The sequence below is a fragment of the Corapipo altera genome, unplaced genomic scaffold (genome assembly GCF_003945725.1).
Source record: "Corapipo altera isolate COAL_440 unplaced genomic scaffold, ASM394572v1 60935, whole genome shotgun sequence".
NCBI lineage: Eukaryota > Metazoa > Chordata > Aves > Passeriformes > Pipridae > Corapipo > Corapipo altera.
The window spans coordinates 1,002,833-1,017,813 of record NW_020885003.1 but is presented as its reverse complement, the minus strand read 5'-3'; the positions used below and the strand labels follow the sequence as shown (position 1 = coordinate 1,017,813).

The 14,981-nt window shown below is 40.7% G+C and overlaps 1 protein-coding gene across 2 annotated transcripts; it reads right to left on the bottom strand.

The window, feature by feature from the left end:
- Window positions 1-7,139: 7,139 nt before the first annotated feature.
- Window positions 7,140-14,657, bottom strand: STARD4 (StAR related lipid transfer domain containing 4). 2 transcript variants are annotated; one of them, XM_027667236.1, is made up of 6 exons: window positions 14,305-14,657; window positions 11,752-11,801; window positions 10,527-10,653; window positions 9,334-9,448; window positions 8,500-8,781; window positions 7,140-8,405 (listed from the first exon to the last, which is right to left on the bottom strand). In XM_027667236.1, the coding sequence occupies exons 1-5, from the start codon at window positions 14,407-14,409 to the stop codon at window positions 8,555-8,557; spliced, it is 624 nt and encodes a 207-aa protein (XP_027523037.1). In that variant the 5' UTR covers window positions 14,410-14,657; the 3' UTR covers window positions 7,140-8,405; window positions 8,500-8,554. The 2 variants fall into 2 exon arrangements, with proteins under 2 accessions (XP_027523037.1, XP_027523039.1); XM_027667238.1 differs by lacking the exon at window positions 14,305-14,657 and adding an exon at window positions 14,105-14,272.
- Between the last annotated feature and the right edge of the window lie 324 nt (window positions 14,658-14,981).

Genomic DNA, 14,981 nt, shown 5'->3' with positions numbered 1-14,981 from the left:
GAAATAATCTTTTATGGAGAAGTTTGTCAAGAAACATTTCACGAAACTACGCAAATGGACTGTATGTATATTTAGGAAAAAATATCTTTGAAAGATTTCCCAACTCCTTGCTGCAACAGTGTACTCCCTGAGAAATATTTTCCTTGGGAATGACAATGATCCATGGGACCCTGCAAAGCATCCAAGCTGGTGCCACCACCAACTTACTGCCCTCAGTGTAGTGGTAGTGCCTTATTTGCTCTGCTCAAGTCTTTACCATCTTGGCTGCAGGGAAACAGTAATTACAAACTAAGAGATTTTTAATGAAAGTAATTTGAAATAAGAACATTTGAAACAACTGGCTACTGAGACCTAACCCAAGCTGTGGTTTTGTGCTGTTGTGCACAACAGAAACCACTTCCCTGTTCATGCCACATCCTCCTGAGATGTCATGCTAATGCTTTTGATTAAAGCAGAAATTTTATTTAGTGTTCCATAAGGAAACCTTATTTTGGGCTTTGGTTGGAAGTTTTTTTGTTATTTCTTTTTTTTTTCAGAATACGCAGTCTTGAAAGGCCTATGCTCGTGAGAATATTACCTCTGAAATGATTAGGTGCTCAGGGAGAAGGAAAGATGGAGAGGTGGAGGATGAACCCTAGTCATAGAACCACAGAATCATTCAAGTTGGAAAAGACCTTTAAAATCATTGAGTCCAACTGTTAACCCAGCACTGCCAAGTCTACCACTGATAGGATGGTCTTGCAAAACAGCAATGGTGTCTGGTCCAGCTTATGAGAGAGTGGGAGGAGGGGAAGAATCATTGTGGGGAGGAGTTTGTTAGTCTCAAGGAGCTAAACCACCATACCCTTGCAAGCCCATGAAGTACCAAACACAGATTGGCTGGCTGCTCCACACCCACAGTAAGGAGCTCATCAGCTTAAGCTGGTTTTAACCTGAAGAAATGTGATACACTAAGGGCTTGTGTCTGGTTTGGCCTTTCAGGTGGCTCCTGGCTGGATGAGGACCAGACCGTAAGTGGGGAATTTTGTGATTCTGTTAATTCAAGAATAGTATATGCTGCATGGTTAGGATATGTGCTGATTCTTCCAAGACAAACAGACAAATGGTGCTATTGACTAGTAACACAAAGTATTTTATAAGCCTGTTACAGAAGCTCGTTGATCTCAGAGCAATGGTGGCTGGATTCTTATTAATAACAATGAAAAATATGTTATATATATATGTATATACATATTAGACTTTCTCAAATTAGCTCCATGTCCTGTGTGCCTGTGTCCTTCTTTTACTGCTTAGTTGTGTAAGAAATCCTGTACTGTCAATGCTGCCTGCTTCTATTAGCAATGTTAGCAACTAGGTAGAAGTTTATGGACTGCTTTTTCAACTGTACACTTTTACTTCTGACTAAAAGCCTGTTTGTGTAGTAACTTTTCTGATACTGTACAAATGAACCAGAGAGAACTTTGAACTGGAAAAGAAAAATTGGCTGTTTTGTTATTTCAGTGTATTGTGTGTGGGACCAATGTACCTGCCTGTGTGCTTGCATGGGAATGCTGATAAAGACCTGAGAATATGCTCTGATGCTGGGACATCAGTTTTCAGTAAGTGGTTTGCATGACCGATCTGATGCTAAATAAACTAGTAAACCTAGAAATGCTTACGTCTATTATTTGCTGGAAGCTAATGCTCAGCATAAGTAAGGAACAACAGTCATCATTCCAGAGAGATGTGATTCATGGGTGTTACCAGTTTATATTGCAAAGCCTAGAACGGTTTCCAACTTGGCATAGCATTTCCCCTGTTCCTCTTCCCTCAAAAACTTAGCAGTTGAGTAACAAACTAAATATGTTATTAGTGGTGGAGTACAGAACCAGAGGGCTACCCGGGTTACCCCTGTGCTCTGGAGAGGGTTATGTGAGACAGAAGCTTGTGTCACATTTTGCTAAAGACTTGATGAAGATGCCACCACTTCCTTGTGCACTCTATCAAATTGTTCTGCTACTCTTTTAACTGAGAAGTATTTTATAAAGTTCTGAGTCTTTTTGTTGCAGTTAACAGTTTGTCTATCATGGTGATTATGAAATCGAAGTTGTTAAAATGGTCCCTCATTCAGCATCCCCATCTCTCAGCAGAACAAACCAAGTCCTTCCCCAGAGTGCATGTGCTCTTTCACTGCTCTTCTTGCTTGCATATGGATTTTCTACCTGTAGCTGACTACTCTCTTTCTTGAACTATGTTGCTAAAAGCTATGTAGCCCAAAGCTGCATGTGGTACCTGAGTGGAGGCCTTTGCATGACCGAGGTGTTAAAAGGATTATTTTTTGTTTCTCTGTGCTGTTCCCACACCTGTCATTCAGCACCCTCAGTGGTGTTCCCTCCTCCTCAGTTTGCAAGAATGGAAGCTTGGCCAGTTAGTTACTGTCCTGTACTGGTGCAGCTTGTTATTCCTGCCACCTACGACCTACAACTCCTTAGTCTTGCAAACTGCTTGAATGCAGAGTCTCCACATATCCGATTGTGGGAGAGGATTTTTCAAAACTTCGAAGAAATATATCACGCTAAACTCCACAGAACATTTTGCATGGTAACAGTCTTCCAAAAAAAAGTCTGATTTGGCACTTCCACAGATGTAGCTGAATCTTTTCCCAAACTAAGGCAAGGCATAGGTTCTTACTACAGTTTAATGAAATCATCTTTTTCATGCCTCCATAGAAGAATGGGAAAGGGGAGTGGAAAGTCCAGGGGAGGGAAGAGGGCATGTATCAAGGTGATTTTCAGCCCCCCCTGGAGCTCAAGGTGTTTTTGCTTTGGACTGACCTCTTAAAAGTAGCACATCAAACAGCTCTGCAGAAGCTCATGATACAGCATAACATTATTCTAGTTTTACAGAGAGCTTAAGACAAACAAGAACATGGGAAGTAAGAAAGAACTAACAAGTCAAGAGGAACTTCTCATAAGTTAGGATAGCTGGGCAGTTAAGCAAAATCATGCTGCTCCATAACTAACAAATTTCTGCATTTCTGTTGATGCCAGTGCAGTCTTCTTCAGAAAGCTCCAGGGTTTTGCAGTTATGTCCTTCTGAGCAGTTCAAACACCTATTTCCTTCAACACGTTGTACATACTGTGGAAGCTTTATGTCTGAAATACCCAAGGGTGCAGATCATTTTAGGAAATGATTCAGTATTTGTACACACACTGTGAATTCTCTATACTTTTATTTGTTATATTTCTGCTCCAGAACAGACATGCTGTGATTTCTTTCCTTCTTCCTCCAAATTGTGAGGCATATGGCACCCAAATAACATAGATACTCATATTTGCTGCTGCTCAAATCCCCTTGAGCAGTGCCCTGCATCCCCAGTGTACCTTGGAGCTAGAATTAGTAACAACACTCTGGCTGTAATCCTGATTTGAGTCCAAATGAAAAGCAGCACTCAGACTGACACACTGAGAGAGTCAGGGAGTCTTAGCATAGTAGTTTGCTCCCTAGGGTCATAACCTGCCTCAGAGAGGGGTCTGTGCTGGCAGGCAGGTCAGCAAGGCCCAGGTACAGAGCTCAGGAAGTGCTTTTTGTCACACATTCTAGGGCACAGGCAAACTGGTCCACAGAAGGCTTGAGCAAGGTCACTTTCTGATAACACTTTGGGCAGTAAATGATTTTCTAACAGTTCCACCTATGACGTCTGTATCACAGAAACATTTTCAGGGATTATTAGGTCATCATAGTGACTTTACACACTGAAAGAAACATTTTAAAGAACATTACTTTGGAGAAGATTTTTCTGGATGATCTGTTGGGATGTGAGGCTCCTTAACCCAGATATGACATTTCTTATTGTGTGGGTCAGCTGTGAAACATGTACAGCTATCTCCTGTCAAGTGCTGTTACGATCTATGCCTGATTTCCCCCTACTAATGACACAATCCTGAGGAAGGTCAACCCCATGATAATCAGTCCCTGTACTGTAAAACTAAATCACCAGCACAGCTCAATGAGGACTGGAAAAGGCAGAATGTATTCCAAAGTTTAAACTGTGCTCTAGGACTTTGGTTAATATTTAGCATAGATTTAATCTCTTCCATTGTCATATTATCTTTCATCAGAAAATGGGTCTAAACATCACTATTTTCTTTTAGTAATTCTAACTAGTGACTTTAATAATTTTGCAAAGATCTGAAGTGGTCTCTATACCTATTCCTACTCCACTTTGCAGAAGGTGACATGATACAAGCCCTACAAGAGCCTGCCATATCTCAGAGGTCACAGTTCCTTTTCTCATCTCTTTCCATTGAAGTCAAATGCTACAGAACTCTACTGCTTTTATGCCAACTTAGTAAGAGAAACAAGAAAAGGTTCTACATAAAATACAGGGATTTTCTTCCTTTGTTTCTGTAGGTGCTAATTAAACACATGTCAATACACATGTTCCATGTTTTATAAAACCTAATCTATATGCCTTCTTCAAGGTGCTACATGCTCACGTTTCTAAGATTAACTTCATTTTGATGGTTAATAAACCATTTCTTAAACATACTAAAAGGTAAGTAATACTAAGCCAAAATAATAAAGTTCTTCCACAGCAATCATGTGGTCATCATAAAAAAAAACCCTCTGTATATATATTTTTAGAATTGAAGCATTGAGAAAATTCTATTTGTACAGTTTTCAAGAGATTTCAATCTAGAAGAAGTCTGAGTTGGGCATCTTCCTTGGCCTAAATCAAGTTTCTAAGTAAAAATAGGCTTTATGGCTTTCAAATTTAAGGGGACAAGTTGATATCATTAGAGATCACCAGAACTACATTATCAGATATAACTCCCTAAAAAGTCACTGGATGGTACATCTAGTTTCACAAGAATTGAAAAAGCTACATGACCAGTCTGTTGGAATCCAGTACTTGAATTTATTCTGCAATTGCATTTAAAATAGAAATACAATCACTTATGTGCTGAACACAGTAAGTTAAACACTGTTAAAATAGACTGACACTGACGTTCTGCAGATAGGCACAGCTCACCTGGTTTCACTGGAATTAGGGCTACTTTTACAGCAGTGAATCTCCTAAGCTGAATCAACAGCTCATACCATCAAAACCATTCTGGTTACTCATGATTAGTGGAGGAATTATATGATCCCTTTGTGTTTTACAAATTGAATCCGAAAAATCCGGAATAATGAACTGCCCAGAGACTTTTGATTTTTGAGCAGCAAAGGTATTTATTGACAGCGCTGGGAGCAAGCCAGATATTGCTGGAAAAAACTTGCTCAAAGGCTTCACACAAAATCAGCAGTTTTTATACAATATTCGAATATGATTAAATGCATATTCAAGTGATTACAGCATCTATCTATACATATTAATAACAGGCGGAGTATAGGTGGAGCTCAGGCGGGGCTTAGGGCGGTGCTTCTCTCGGCCCTCAATTTTGGTGGTAGTTCTGATCTTCCTCCCTTGGGTCTGGGGGCTAATTTCATCTTCCTCAGCTTGACCTCTCTTCCAGTGTTCTCCACCCACTCACTGAAGCTTGGAAAAAGCCTTGGCTTCCAGCCTGTTTCTTCTATTCAAATGTCTACCTTATCCTACTGCATCTTAATTTATTACTTCTTAAGCCTATTACATGTTCTTTTACCATTCTCTTAAGTTTTGGTCTAGTAAGTAGAACAGAACAAGCACAGATTGTTTTGGATGTTAGTGGCTTGTTATCAGGCCCAAATTTCTTAGTTAACTCTTTTCGGCCTGGCCTCCTGTTTCAAAATACACTGTACTTCACATACATGAATTCATCAAATTTGTGATCAGGGCCTGTGCAGATAGTATCTATCTGAAGTCGTGGTCCACCTTCCCAGCAAGCTATGGTAGAGCTCCTTGGACTGCCCCCAAATTGTACTTTCTGCCCCCAGTCTCTACTTTCTGCATATGTAAAATAAGGAGCACAACTACAGGCAAGGTTTAATGCTGGAGGTTTTAGAGGAGGAACAGAAGTCAAACAAGAAAATTGTCTTATCTTTAGTCACTTCTCCCATACACACACAAAGCACCTAGTTAAAGTGCCAAAGAGTAAAGCATCACATTGCTCAAATCCCTAAAAAAGTTAAGATTTCTTTAAAAAGTATTAGCCATATAAAAATAATTTTGATGTGTCTATATACATGCTATTTCCCTAAAAAAACCAGGTCTCTGCTATTCTTGGCCACCTTATTCAGAAGTTGCTTCTGGATAACTATATTTCAGGTTAATTGAAACGCTCTAAAACTCAAGAGACAGAAATCTATACTAAACAATTTACTTTGTCTCCCATTTCTTCTGCGTAAGCAAAACATGGGTTCCTGTACTTTGTCCTTTCAAACTACTTTCCTGTTTTAACTGCCTTGGCTCCACCTAGATTGTCACTAACTTAGGAAGAAAAGAATGCCAGGGTGGGAAAAGGCTCTGATTTTGTGGCTTTCAGTTCTGACATACTCTTGTTAAAGAAAACCTTTGCTTCAAGATCTAGCACTCCTCTCCACCTGTAGCTATACAAAACAAATTTAAATTTTGGTTTCAAAAAAATACAACAGACTATGAAATTAGACATCTTTCTTCTAGTTCTGTATTATTCTGTAGCTGAACTGAAATTTTTATTAAAAACATCAACACACTTAAAATACACTGGCAATTTTTTTTTATTTAAGCTCAAGTTCTTCTTTCTGTAGCTGTTCTGTGCTTCACAAGCCTGTCTTTACTGAAAGCATAAAAAGACATTTCACTGAATACTAAATAAGGATAGATATTCTAGAAGTGTTAGAGCCCCTAAAATGGGTGTTTGGAACAGGGGCCTCTCAAAATTTTCTGCAGTGCCTAGAGCTCATTTACACCAAGGAGTGTAAAGGGAACTATAGAATAAACAAAATCCAACAGGGAGTTAACATTTTCTGCCTATGAAGACACCAAAGGCTGCTTAATGCATTGTTTTTAACGGTCTTTAAAACATGAAGCATGTTGGAAAAGCCCTCACTGTATTTGGTATCATGTTTTTTCTACCTCTTTTTGCCTGAGCAATGAGAAAGAAAAGTCCTCACTGTTCAGAGTTCAGCTACAGTGGCCAGTGTCAAAAAAGCCAATGTTGCAGGGGAAAAATTTTCATCTGAATTTTTTTTTTCTAAGAGTTCATTACCAGTCCTTGGATTATGTGCATACAACTGGCTCCAAAATATCAGGGCTTCAAGGTACCTTCCCTAACTACTACACAGTTAACCTCACTCCTGTGAGCACTGGTGAAGCACAGGGATAATTAAAATCTCACCTGAGCACATGACACATACCAACATTAAAAGCCTAATCTCGGGTTTTAAAGAGATTTCAGGTTTCTAGCAGCACAGAGTAATCTTTTGAATGCCCCTCCTACATACCTGTCAGAATGACTAGGTTGCTGAATATCCTGAAAAATCTGGACCTTGAGAAAGGGCCCTCCACCCTTTAGCACATCTGAGCAATTTTGCAGCCTGAGCTTTGGCCTTCAGTTGCTCACATTTTAAGATGTTAATCTCATTTATTGCAATGAGTAATCTAGGGGTAATACCACAGAACACTCCATAGCACCAGCCTGCTGTCAGTCTGTGCTGGCTACAGCAAGGCCCATACCTCAAAAAAAATGACTGGCTCTTTCTGTTGCTTAAAAAATTCTGAAAAAAACAGGTTTTTCAGTTAAGGAAGAAACAGACACGCACACATAGACCCAAAACCAAACACACACACACACACACAAAAACAATTGCATGCAAATTTAAGTAAAAAATTCTTTAGAAGTGCAGGGTATCACTGAAGATCCATTGGAAGTTTGCTCTTTTGACAACTGTGTGATTAAAAGCCCACAAAAAAACTATGGAAAGACAACTGATGACTTAGATGAGCTTTGGATCAGCTGTAAGGGCATTTCTTTATCTATGCACTCAGACTATTATACACAACAGTAAGTTACAGTTACAACATCAATGCCAACAATGAACACTTATTTTTGCTAACAAGTGCAAAGAGCTTTCTTATGAATAGTATCATTTAACAACTTAGCTATATAATATTCTTATGATAAATCAAATCAAATTAAAAAAATACAGATGCAGCTGTACAAACTAAACAAATTGAAAATGTTAATATCTATATCTATCTATATATATAACAAAATTACATCTTCAGTAAGATGCTGCCGGTACAGCAACCTGCACCAGCAAAATCCTGAGCACTTGGCCACCTATACTGTTGGATCGAGCTGAGTTCATGCTGCATTTTTCAAGAGCACACACGCATCTTGTGTTTTCTACGGACGAAGCCGGGGGTTTATGGGTTCAGGATATTTCTCACACAGCTGCAGAGTGCTGAGCAGCAGAAAGAATCTTGCATTGGGAATGTATGCTAAGGATCACCTCAAAAAGTACTTGGTAAAGTTGTTCCAATCCTCAACATAAAGGCTCAGGTATCATTCAAGAACAATGTTGCCTCAACTCAGCAGGGTAACCTATGCTAAACTAAATAATATAATCTGATTGCAAGGAATGCACGGGGTTTTAAGTCACTGTTTGTCTACGATTTGAGTGCCTTTTTGAGGTCAGAGTAGAAATTGGCCAAGGTACTGGACATGGCAGTGTCTACTGCAGATTGCGGCAGCATCCCCCGCAGTTCAGTCTGAATGTAGCCTGTCAAAAGGCTGTGGCTGGGACAATCCTTGAGGGGGACGCAGAACCAGCCGCAAGGGTGATTGAATCCACGCACAAAGTTAGGCCTCACCTCCTCATAGTTGAGGCTTATACCTATCAAAGAAAATAAATAAACAAACAGAGAAATTAATTTAACACAAATAAAAAAATACAGGTGCAGTAAATTTGAAATATACAAGCTGCTTCTTCAGGAATTTAGTAGAAGGGACAGACACATTTCAAGTTTCTGGGTACTTTCATGAATGAAAGTTGCTCTTCATCCAAACTCCACAACAGAGCATGGAGACCATGATGAGCAAAAATTCAGATATTAAAAAGACCTTCCTCCCATTTACTAGAAGACAATTGCTGCTCCTCCCGGTTTGCTCTGAGTCAGAGGACTCAACTTGTCTCTCCCACTCCTATCCCACAGTTGACATAAGTGAAACCTGGCACACGGTCAAGCCAGTAACTTGTATGCTCCTTTAAGTATGTAGAACATTAAAATATCTTTGAAATTGTTAAAATGCCTTGAATTTATTTGTTGGAGACAATCTTACACCATTTTTGGAATGTTTACTGCAGAACGAAACTGCATTTGAACCAAATCTTAAGCCAAGCAGCTGTTGAAAAATAAGAATTAAGCAGAGGTAGGAGGTGGCTTACCACATGTTAGAAGCCCATCTGCATAGCTTGTGGTGTAAGAGAAATCAACAAACTCCCTTGGTGCTATGATGTTCCAGAGCTGGCCAGCAGTTGTATAGCGCATCACACAGCAGTTCTGGTTGAGTGACAGAATAAAACAAAAATATAATGAATACAGGGAAATTTATGCTTGTAGGCAGCTAGCATTTCTCACAAAGGTCACAGCCTCTGTCAACTATGCTGTGCAAACAAATTCAGTGAAGTCTGAATGGCTGTGCCATTTTCAATCTAGATGCTGGAAGTTGTGAGGACTTTTAGTCTACAGCCAAGAGCAGAAAATGTCTGGCACCATAAGGGTTTAAATATCTAAAACTAGAGAACTGTGCCATGCCTGGGAACTGAAAGTCATGTGGCTCTTACGTCACTATTACTTAGGAAGTCTGAAAGGACCATGAACACATTGAAAGAGGACTCTCTTGCTACTAAGATGCTTCAGTCAAATACTTTTAATTTACCAAGTGAAAATAAAATGAAATGTGAACAATTCTTCAAAACAGGCTTTCTTACAAGATACTAGAATTTGCATAGATTTTAGGGAATAATTAGCAAAAATACCATGTCATATAAATCTTCCTAAAGAAACAGAGCAAAAGACAATCCACATTCAAGCCAGATATCCAGAGGGGGTTTGAAGTGATACTGAATGTCTGCAGTAACGAAAGAAATGCTACTAGCTCTTCTGTAATCAACTTCAAACCTACCTTTCTTTATTTAGTCCTGACCCTCAGTTTGAACTGTTTTGTGTCTCAGCATAAAGCCACACTACACAAGTCAGCCTTTCAGAAAGAGGAAGAGGATGCAGATTCCATAAGTGTGATTATTATTGTTTGTGGAATGGAAGAAAGCTGCAAGAAAAGGCTTTGGCATATACAATATCACACTGCAGCTCTTCATATGTGAATTTTATCAGAGTTCCCAGGTCCAAGAGAATTGCGATTGACTATTTTTAGCATTGATGGAAAGATGCACGTCAAACTTCAGATTGGGACTGTGCTGCCAGAAAGCCTCGTCTGAGGTCACACACAGCATGTATGCAGAATGCCTCATGCAGAATGAAAAATGTTACTATTTGTAGGAACTACTCCTCTGCTGTACTGTTAAATTCACATATTCATCTATACACATCTCCTTTAAGAATCTAGACAAGTCTTCACCTCTTCAAATGTTTCCAAGATGTCCATTGAAGTCATTAAGCTGTCCCAGTCTAGCCTGTAAGGTCCAGGGCGAATATGATCCACTATTCTGTTAGCAACATCTTCCACCACTCCTTGAGCTTTGTAGCTAGAGAAATATATGTTTACATTTAAAAGTGAGAAATTTTTTATATCCTATTAATTTGCAGCAGTAAAATTACATGTTAGTGTACCTGGAGGTACAGACAGTGGACAACTGAATCAGAAAAACAGCGCAGAAGAAGACATATGGGTGCATTTCTCTGCAATACATGTTATTCTGAGAAACCTTGTCTTTTTTTCTGCAAATATTTTTAAATGGCAAAATCCTTCCTTAGATAAAAATTAACCTGGTTATTTCTCTAATAACTTGTTATTCTGCTCCTCTTGTTGGGCTGGCAAGGGAATTCACCAGGGACAAGTAAAACTAAAAAGGAAAAAATAAGATCAGTAATACAATGGGAACAATATTTGTCATAAAGAAGAAGTAATAGCAGTAAAAGCAAGCTAATGAGAAACTATATTATGCTTTAGTGGCATATAAAAGTATCAAATAAAATAATTTGGTACAGACATTACAGAACATCCATTTGTTATCAGGTCTTTCTAGAATTTTTGTTTACTCAAGTTACTGGGCCTCCAGTTCCTGAAGGTGAAAAATCCATCAGGACCATTATTTTCAAAATACTTTGTGTTAACTAAGATGTTCTTATTTACTGCAGATAACTAGTCAAACACTACCTTTTCACATGACTTTTTGTTTCTTCAGAGTAGCATTTTCTAGTAACTGTTTCTCTAAACAGTCAGTAGCCTAAACCTACAGACACCAAGAGAACCCAGAGACAGAAACTCACACAGGAAGGGCATTCGTGTCACACCTCTTTCCACAACTAAACACTTGATATTTTACTCTATTGCAGGCAGGCCATCATTTCTGGGCAGATGCTGTTGCCCACTTCAGCCAATGGGAGTTTTGTGATGTGTTCCACAGATTTCACTGTCTGTTGTTCTAAATACGATGCAGCACTAAAGTATCAAAGTGTAACACTGCAAAGAAATAATTTAGGTACAACAGATAATCCATTTAGCTTCTACTCTGGAGAATCTCTGTAGCTGAGGGCTGTAGAATTCACAATCTTAGTTTTTAAATTCTATAAGGTACATCTGTGGAACCTTAAAAAATCATCTACTCTGCAGGCAAACTTACAGGTATCCACTGAATTCTTCTGACGGTTTACGCCACACAGTTGCATCTTTCTGAAAGAAAATATAAGATATGATGTTAATTGTCGCTTATATATAATTATAAGATGTTCAAAAAATGCTTCAATTTTCCTGATGAAAAGCAACCAATTTTACCACTAACTATGGTTTACCCCAAAGTCTCATTGACTGGGGCACCTGGGAGATGTTTCAGATATCTCTTGTAATATTCTATTCTTTCAAAAAAAAAAAAGTCAGACAATTGCTTTCCTCAGTGTAAAATGCTAAAAATCTGCATAGAAATAGGGCTTCGTCGGCCAAGCCAGTTTGCTATGAAAACACACAGAATGATGGAACCACATTACCAGGCAAAGCCTTACAGTTAAAAGGCAAATGGAAAGCCATTATCTGGATGCTACTTGGACAGGAAGACCACACAACTTCTGGTTGCACTCCTGCAACATATGACCAAACAGATGTGTGCAGGAGGTGCTGACAGTGGCAGAAGGGGAAGCTTAAGTTACCCTTCTATGCTAAATGCCTCACTAAAACTCTCTTGCAAGCAGTAGTCTATTTATTTTAAAGATACACAAGGAAAATAACGAAACTAGCATCTTCTGATTTTTGCCTAAATATTAAATGGAGCCTCTGTACAACATCTCTGAATTTTGGTGTTAAAGACAGTACCATATGGCACTGCTTTATTTGGAGTCATGATTATATAAGCACAAAGAACTAAAAGTCCTAAAGAACAGTACTGTTAAGTACTTCATCCAGAACTATTTAAGATATTCTGGAGGAAAACACATCTCCTTGGTTATTGGTAAAGCTCTGAAAGTCTTTTACAGGCACAGTACCAAACTGAAAAGAAGGGAGGGAAGAAAGAGAGAAGAAAGAGAGGGAGGAAGAGACAGAGAGAAGGAGGCAAAAAGAAAGTCAAACTAGAAATTTTACAGGGGTAAAATCTGGGGAGTGATATGATTTGAAACACTGAGATGCAGGTTACTTCCTACAGGAATACAATAGTAAATGACATAACACTTAACACTGGAATACAACAGCCTTAATACTTAGTAGAGCAGAGGAGGTATAGGTGTATTGGAAGACTAAAAGGCTTGGATGCTCTGTTCTTCCCTTTCAAGACAGTGAATTTGTTAATTTTGCAAATAATCAAGCTATATTTGGACCACTTGACTCTATCCTATCAATGTCTGCTCATGAAGGAAAAAAAATAAAAATGTAAGTCCCACTCGAAACACGGTAACCAAAGGGCAAAGATAGAAATTTACCACATTAGTCTACCACATTGATACACTGAGATACCCAAATACATTTCTACCTTTTATGCAGGACGGGACTAACAATTTCACGCAGCCTAGAACTGATGCACCAGCAGAGTCTATTTAGCTTGTTGAAGCAGAACTCATAAAAATCCAGGCAGCTCAAAAGAAGAGTATGGCAAACTGCTTGGAGAAAGCAGGAACTACATTCCCTTTCATTTTAGGAAACTTAGCATAATGTAGGGGCTCTGAAGGCAACAAAAATGTGAAGCAATATGAGAAAAAGAATTGAGAATTACCTCACTTCTTAAGAGGAAGGCATTTGGAAACTGAAGTCTGATGGATGGGTTCAAGCACTATTGAGAAAAACGTTCAAGAGGCTGGCAGATCCTACCTGCAGGCTGTTGCTGGTTTGTTGGAAGTACACCTGAGCCTCTTGCAGCACTATCAATGCTATTTCACATTTTGCTTTAAATCAAGCCTATAATCCTACCCAGGCAGGGTCCTTCTGTAAGACACTTCCCTGAAAATGGGTAGAAGGAATGACAAGAGCATGACTGCAACCATAAAAACCCACTCAGCCTGAGAGCAGCAATTCTCCATTGTTCAGTCATTTTCTAACGGCCTTTACAACGTAAGTTTCTGTTCAGATAGCTGCGGAATAAGCAAGTTTCTGAATGCTTTAGTTAAAGTAGTGGCAACATAAGTAGCCAGTTTTTGGATAAGAGATGCTGAACAAAGACGCTCTATAATCAGCTGTAAATACGCTGCTCAACAGACAAGTTCAAGTAAAGTTCAAGCTCCAGACGACCACCAGAGACCACCAGGAGACCACTGGAAGACCCCCTAGTAACCAAATAAGGACCGAAGAACTTCTTAGGATTCACATACGTATAAACTTCATAAGAAAGGGAGTGAACATGTAAGACATTTGCTGAATATGTAAAATTTTAAGTAAATATTAGCACGCTGAGCCGAGAAGGGGACAAACATATGATCCTCCTGTGTGTCCAGCGCTGAAAATGAAAGCATGCCTGACCACTAATGCTCACAAACTGAGTCCTGGAGGTTTCTTACCGATTTACGGCAACATCGGTAACAAGCCATCTAGAGATGCTCTATCCTAGAAGGGAGGTTTCACAGCCCCTGTCTCACCAAAAGTCCCGCAGGAACTGGACAAGATTTTCACACAAAATAGGCTCTTTCCGCCGTAAGAGTGATCCAGAACAGCTTCCCCGGGATCACGGACCAGGAAAGCTGCCAAGGTGAGCACTCACGGTTTTCTTGGCCACCCTCCACTCTCCGTCCGCAATGCCGTGGTAGCGCACAAGCGTGTTCCGCAGCCTCGTGGCCAGGGGGGACGGATTCGGCAGCGGATCCATCTGCTTCCCTCCAAAGATGCCCAATTACACACACGCCAGGAACAAGGCAGCGGGATCAGGGATGCCGACACGAGCACGGGGCATCTGACCCCGCGCGCTCTGAGCAAAGGACGCAGAAACCACCGCCGCTCATCTCCCCGCTTGTCAGGGGCACCGGCGGAGAGCCAGCGTGAGGCACGGGAGCTCCGGACCCTTTCCGGAGCGCCCTGGGGAAGGTGGGCCGAGCGCGCTCCCGCCGCGCTCTCCCGGCCCCGCGCGCTCCCGCGGCCGCGCCCCGCCCTGCCGCGCGATGATGGGCAGCCAATCAGAGCTCGGTCGGAGCCTCGCGCGACCAATGGCGGCGCGGTCCGCCCGTCGTGCGCGCGTGCAGGGCCTCAGCCGTCCCCTCCACCCCCGCGTGCGTCACGCGAGCTCCGGACGTGTCGCGGCCGCATCGTCACAGGTCGGGATTGGAGGTGGAGTGAGTGGAGTGATGGAGCGCCGTGGACACGCCTGGCCCCGGGACGGGCGTGGGGGCACCCGCTGCCGTCCTGGTAGCGCCGGGCTGCGCTCCGTCATCTGCGGTGACTGCG

Coding starts and splice junctions, on each gene's coding strand:
- STARD4 (XM_027667236.1), bottom strand. CDS start 14,409: ATGGATCCGCTGCCGAATCCGTCCCCCCTGGCCACGAGGCTGCGGAAC. Junction 9,449..10,526: donor TCTTGGAAACATTTGAAGAG/GTGAAGACTTGT, acceptor TCACTCAACCAG/AACTGCTGTGTGATGCGCTA. Junction 8,782..9,333: donor AGATGGGCTTCTAACATGTG/GTAAGCCACCTC, acceptor TTTCTTTGATAG/GTATAAGCCTCAACTATGAG.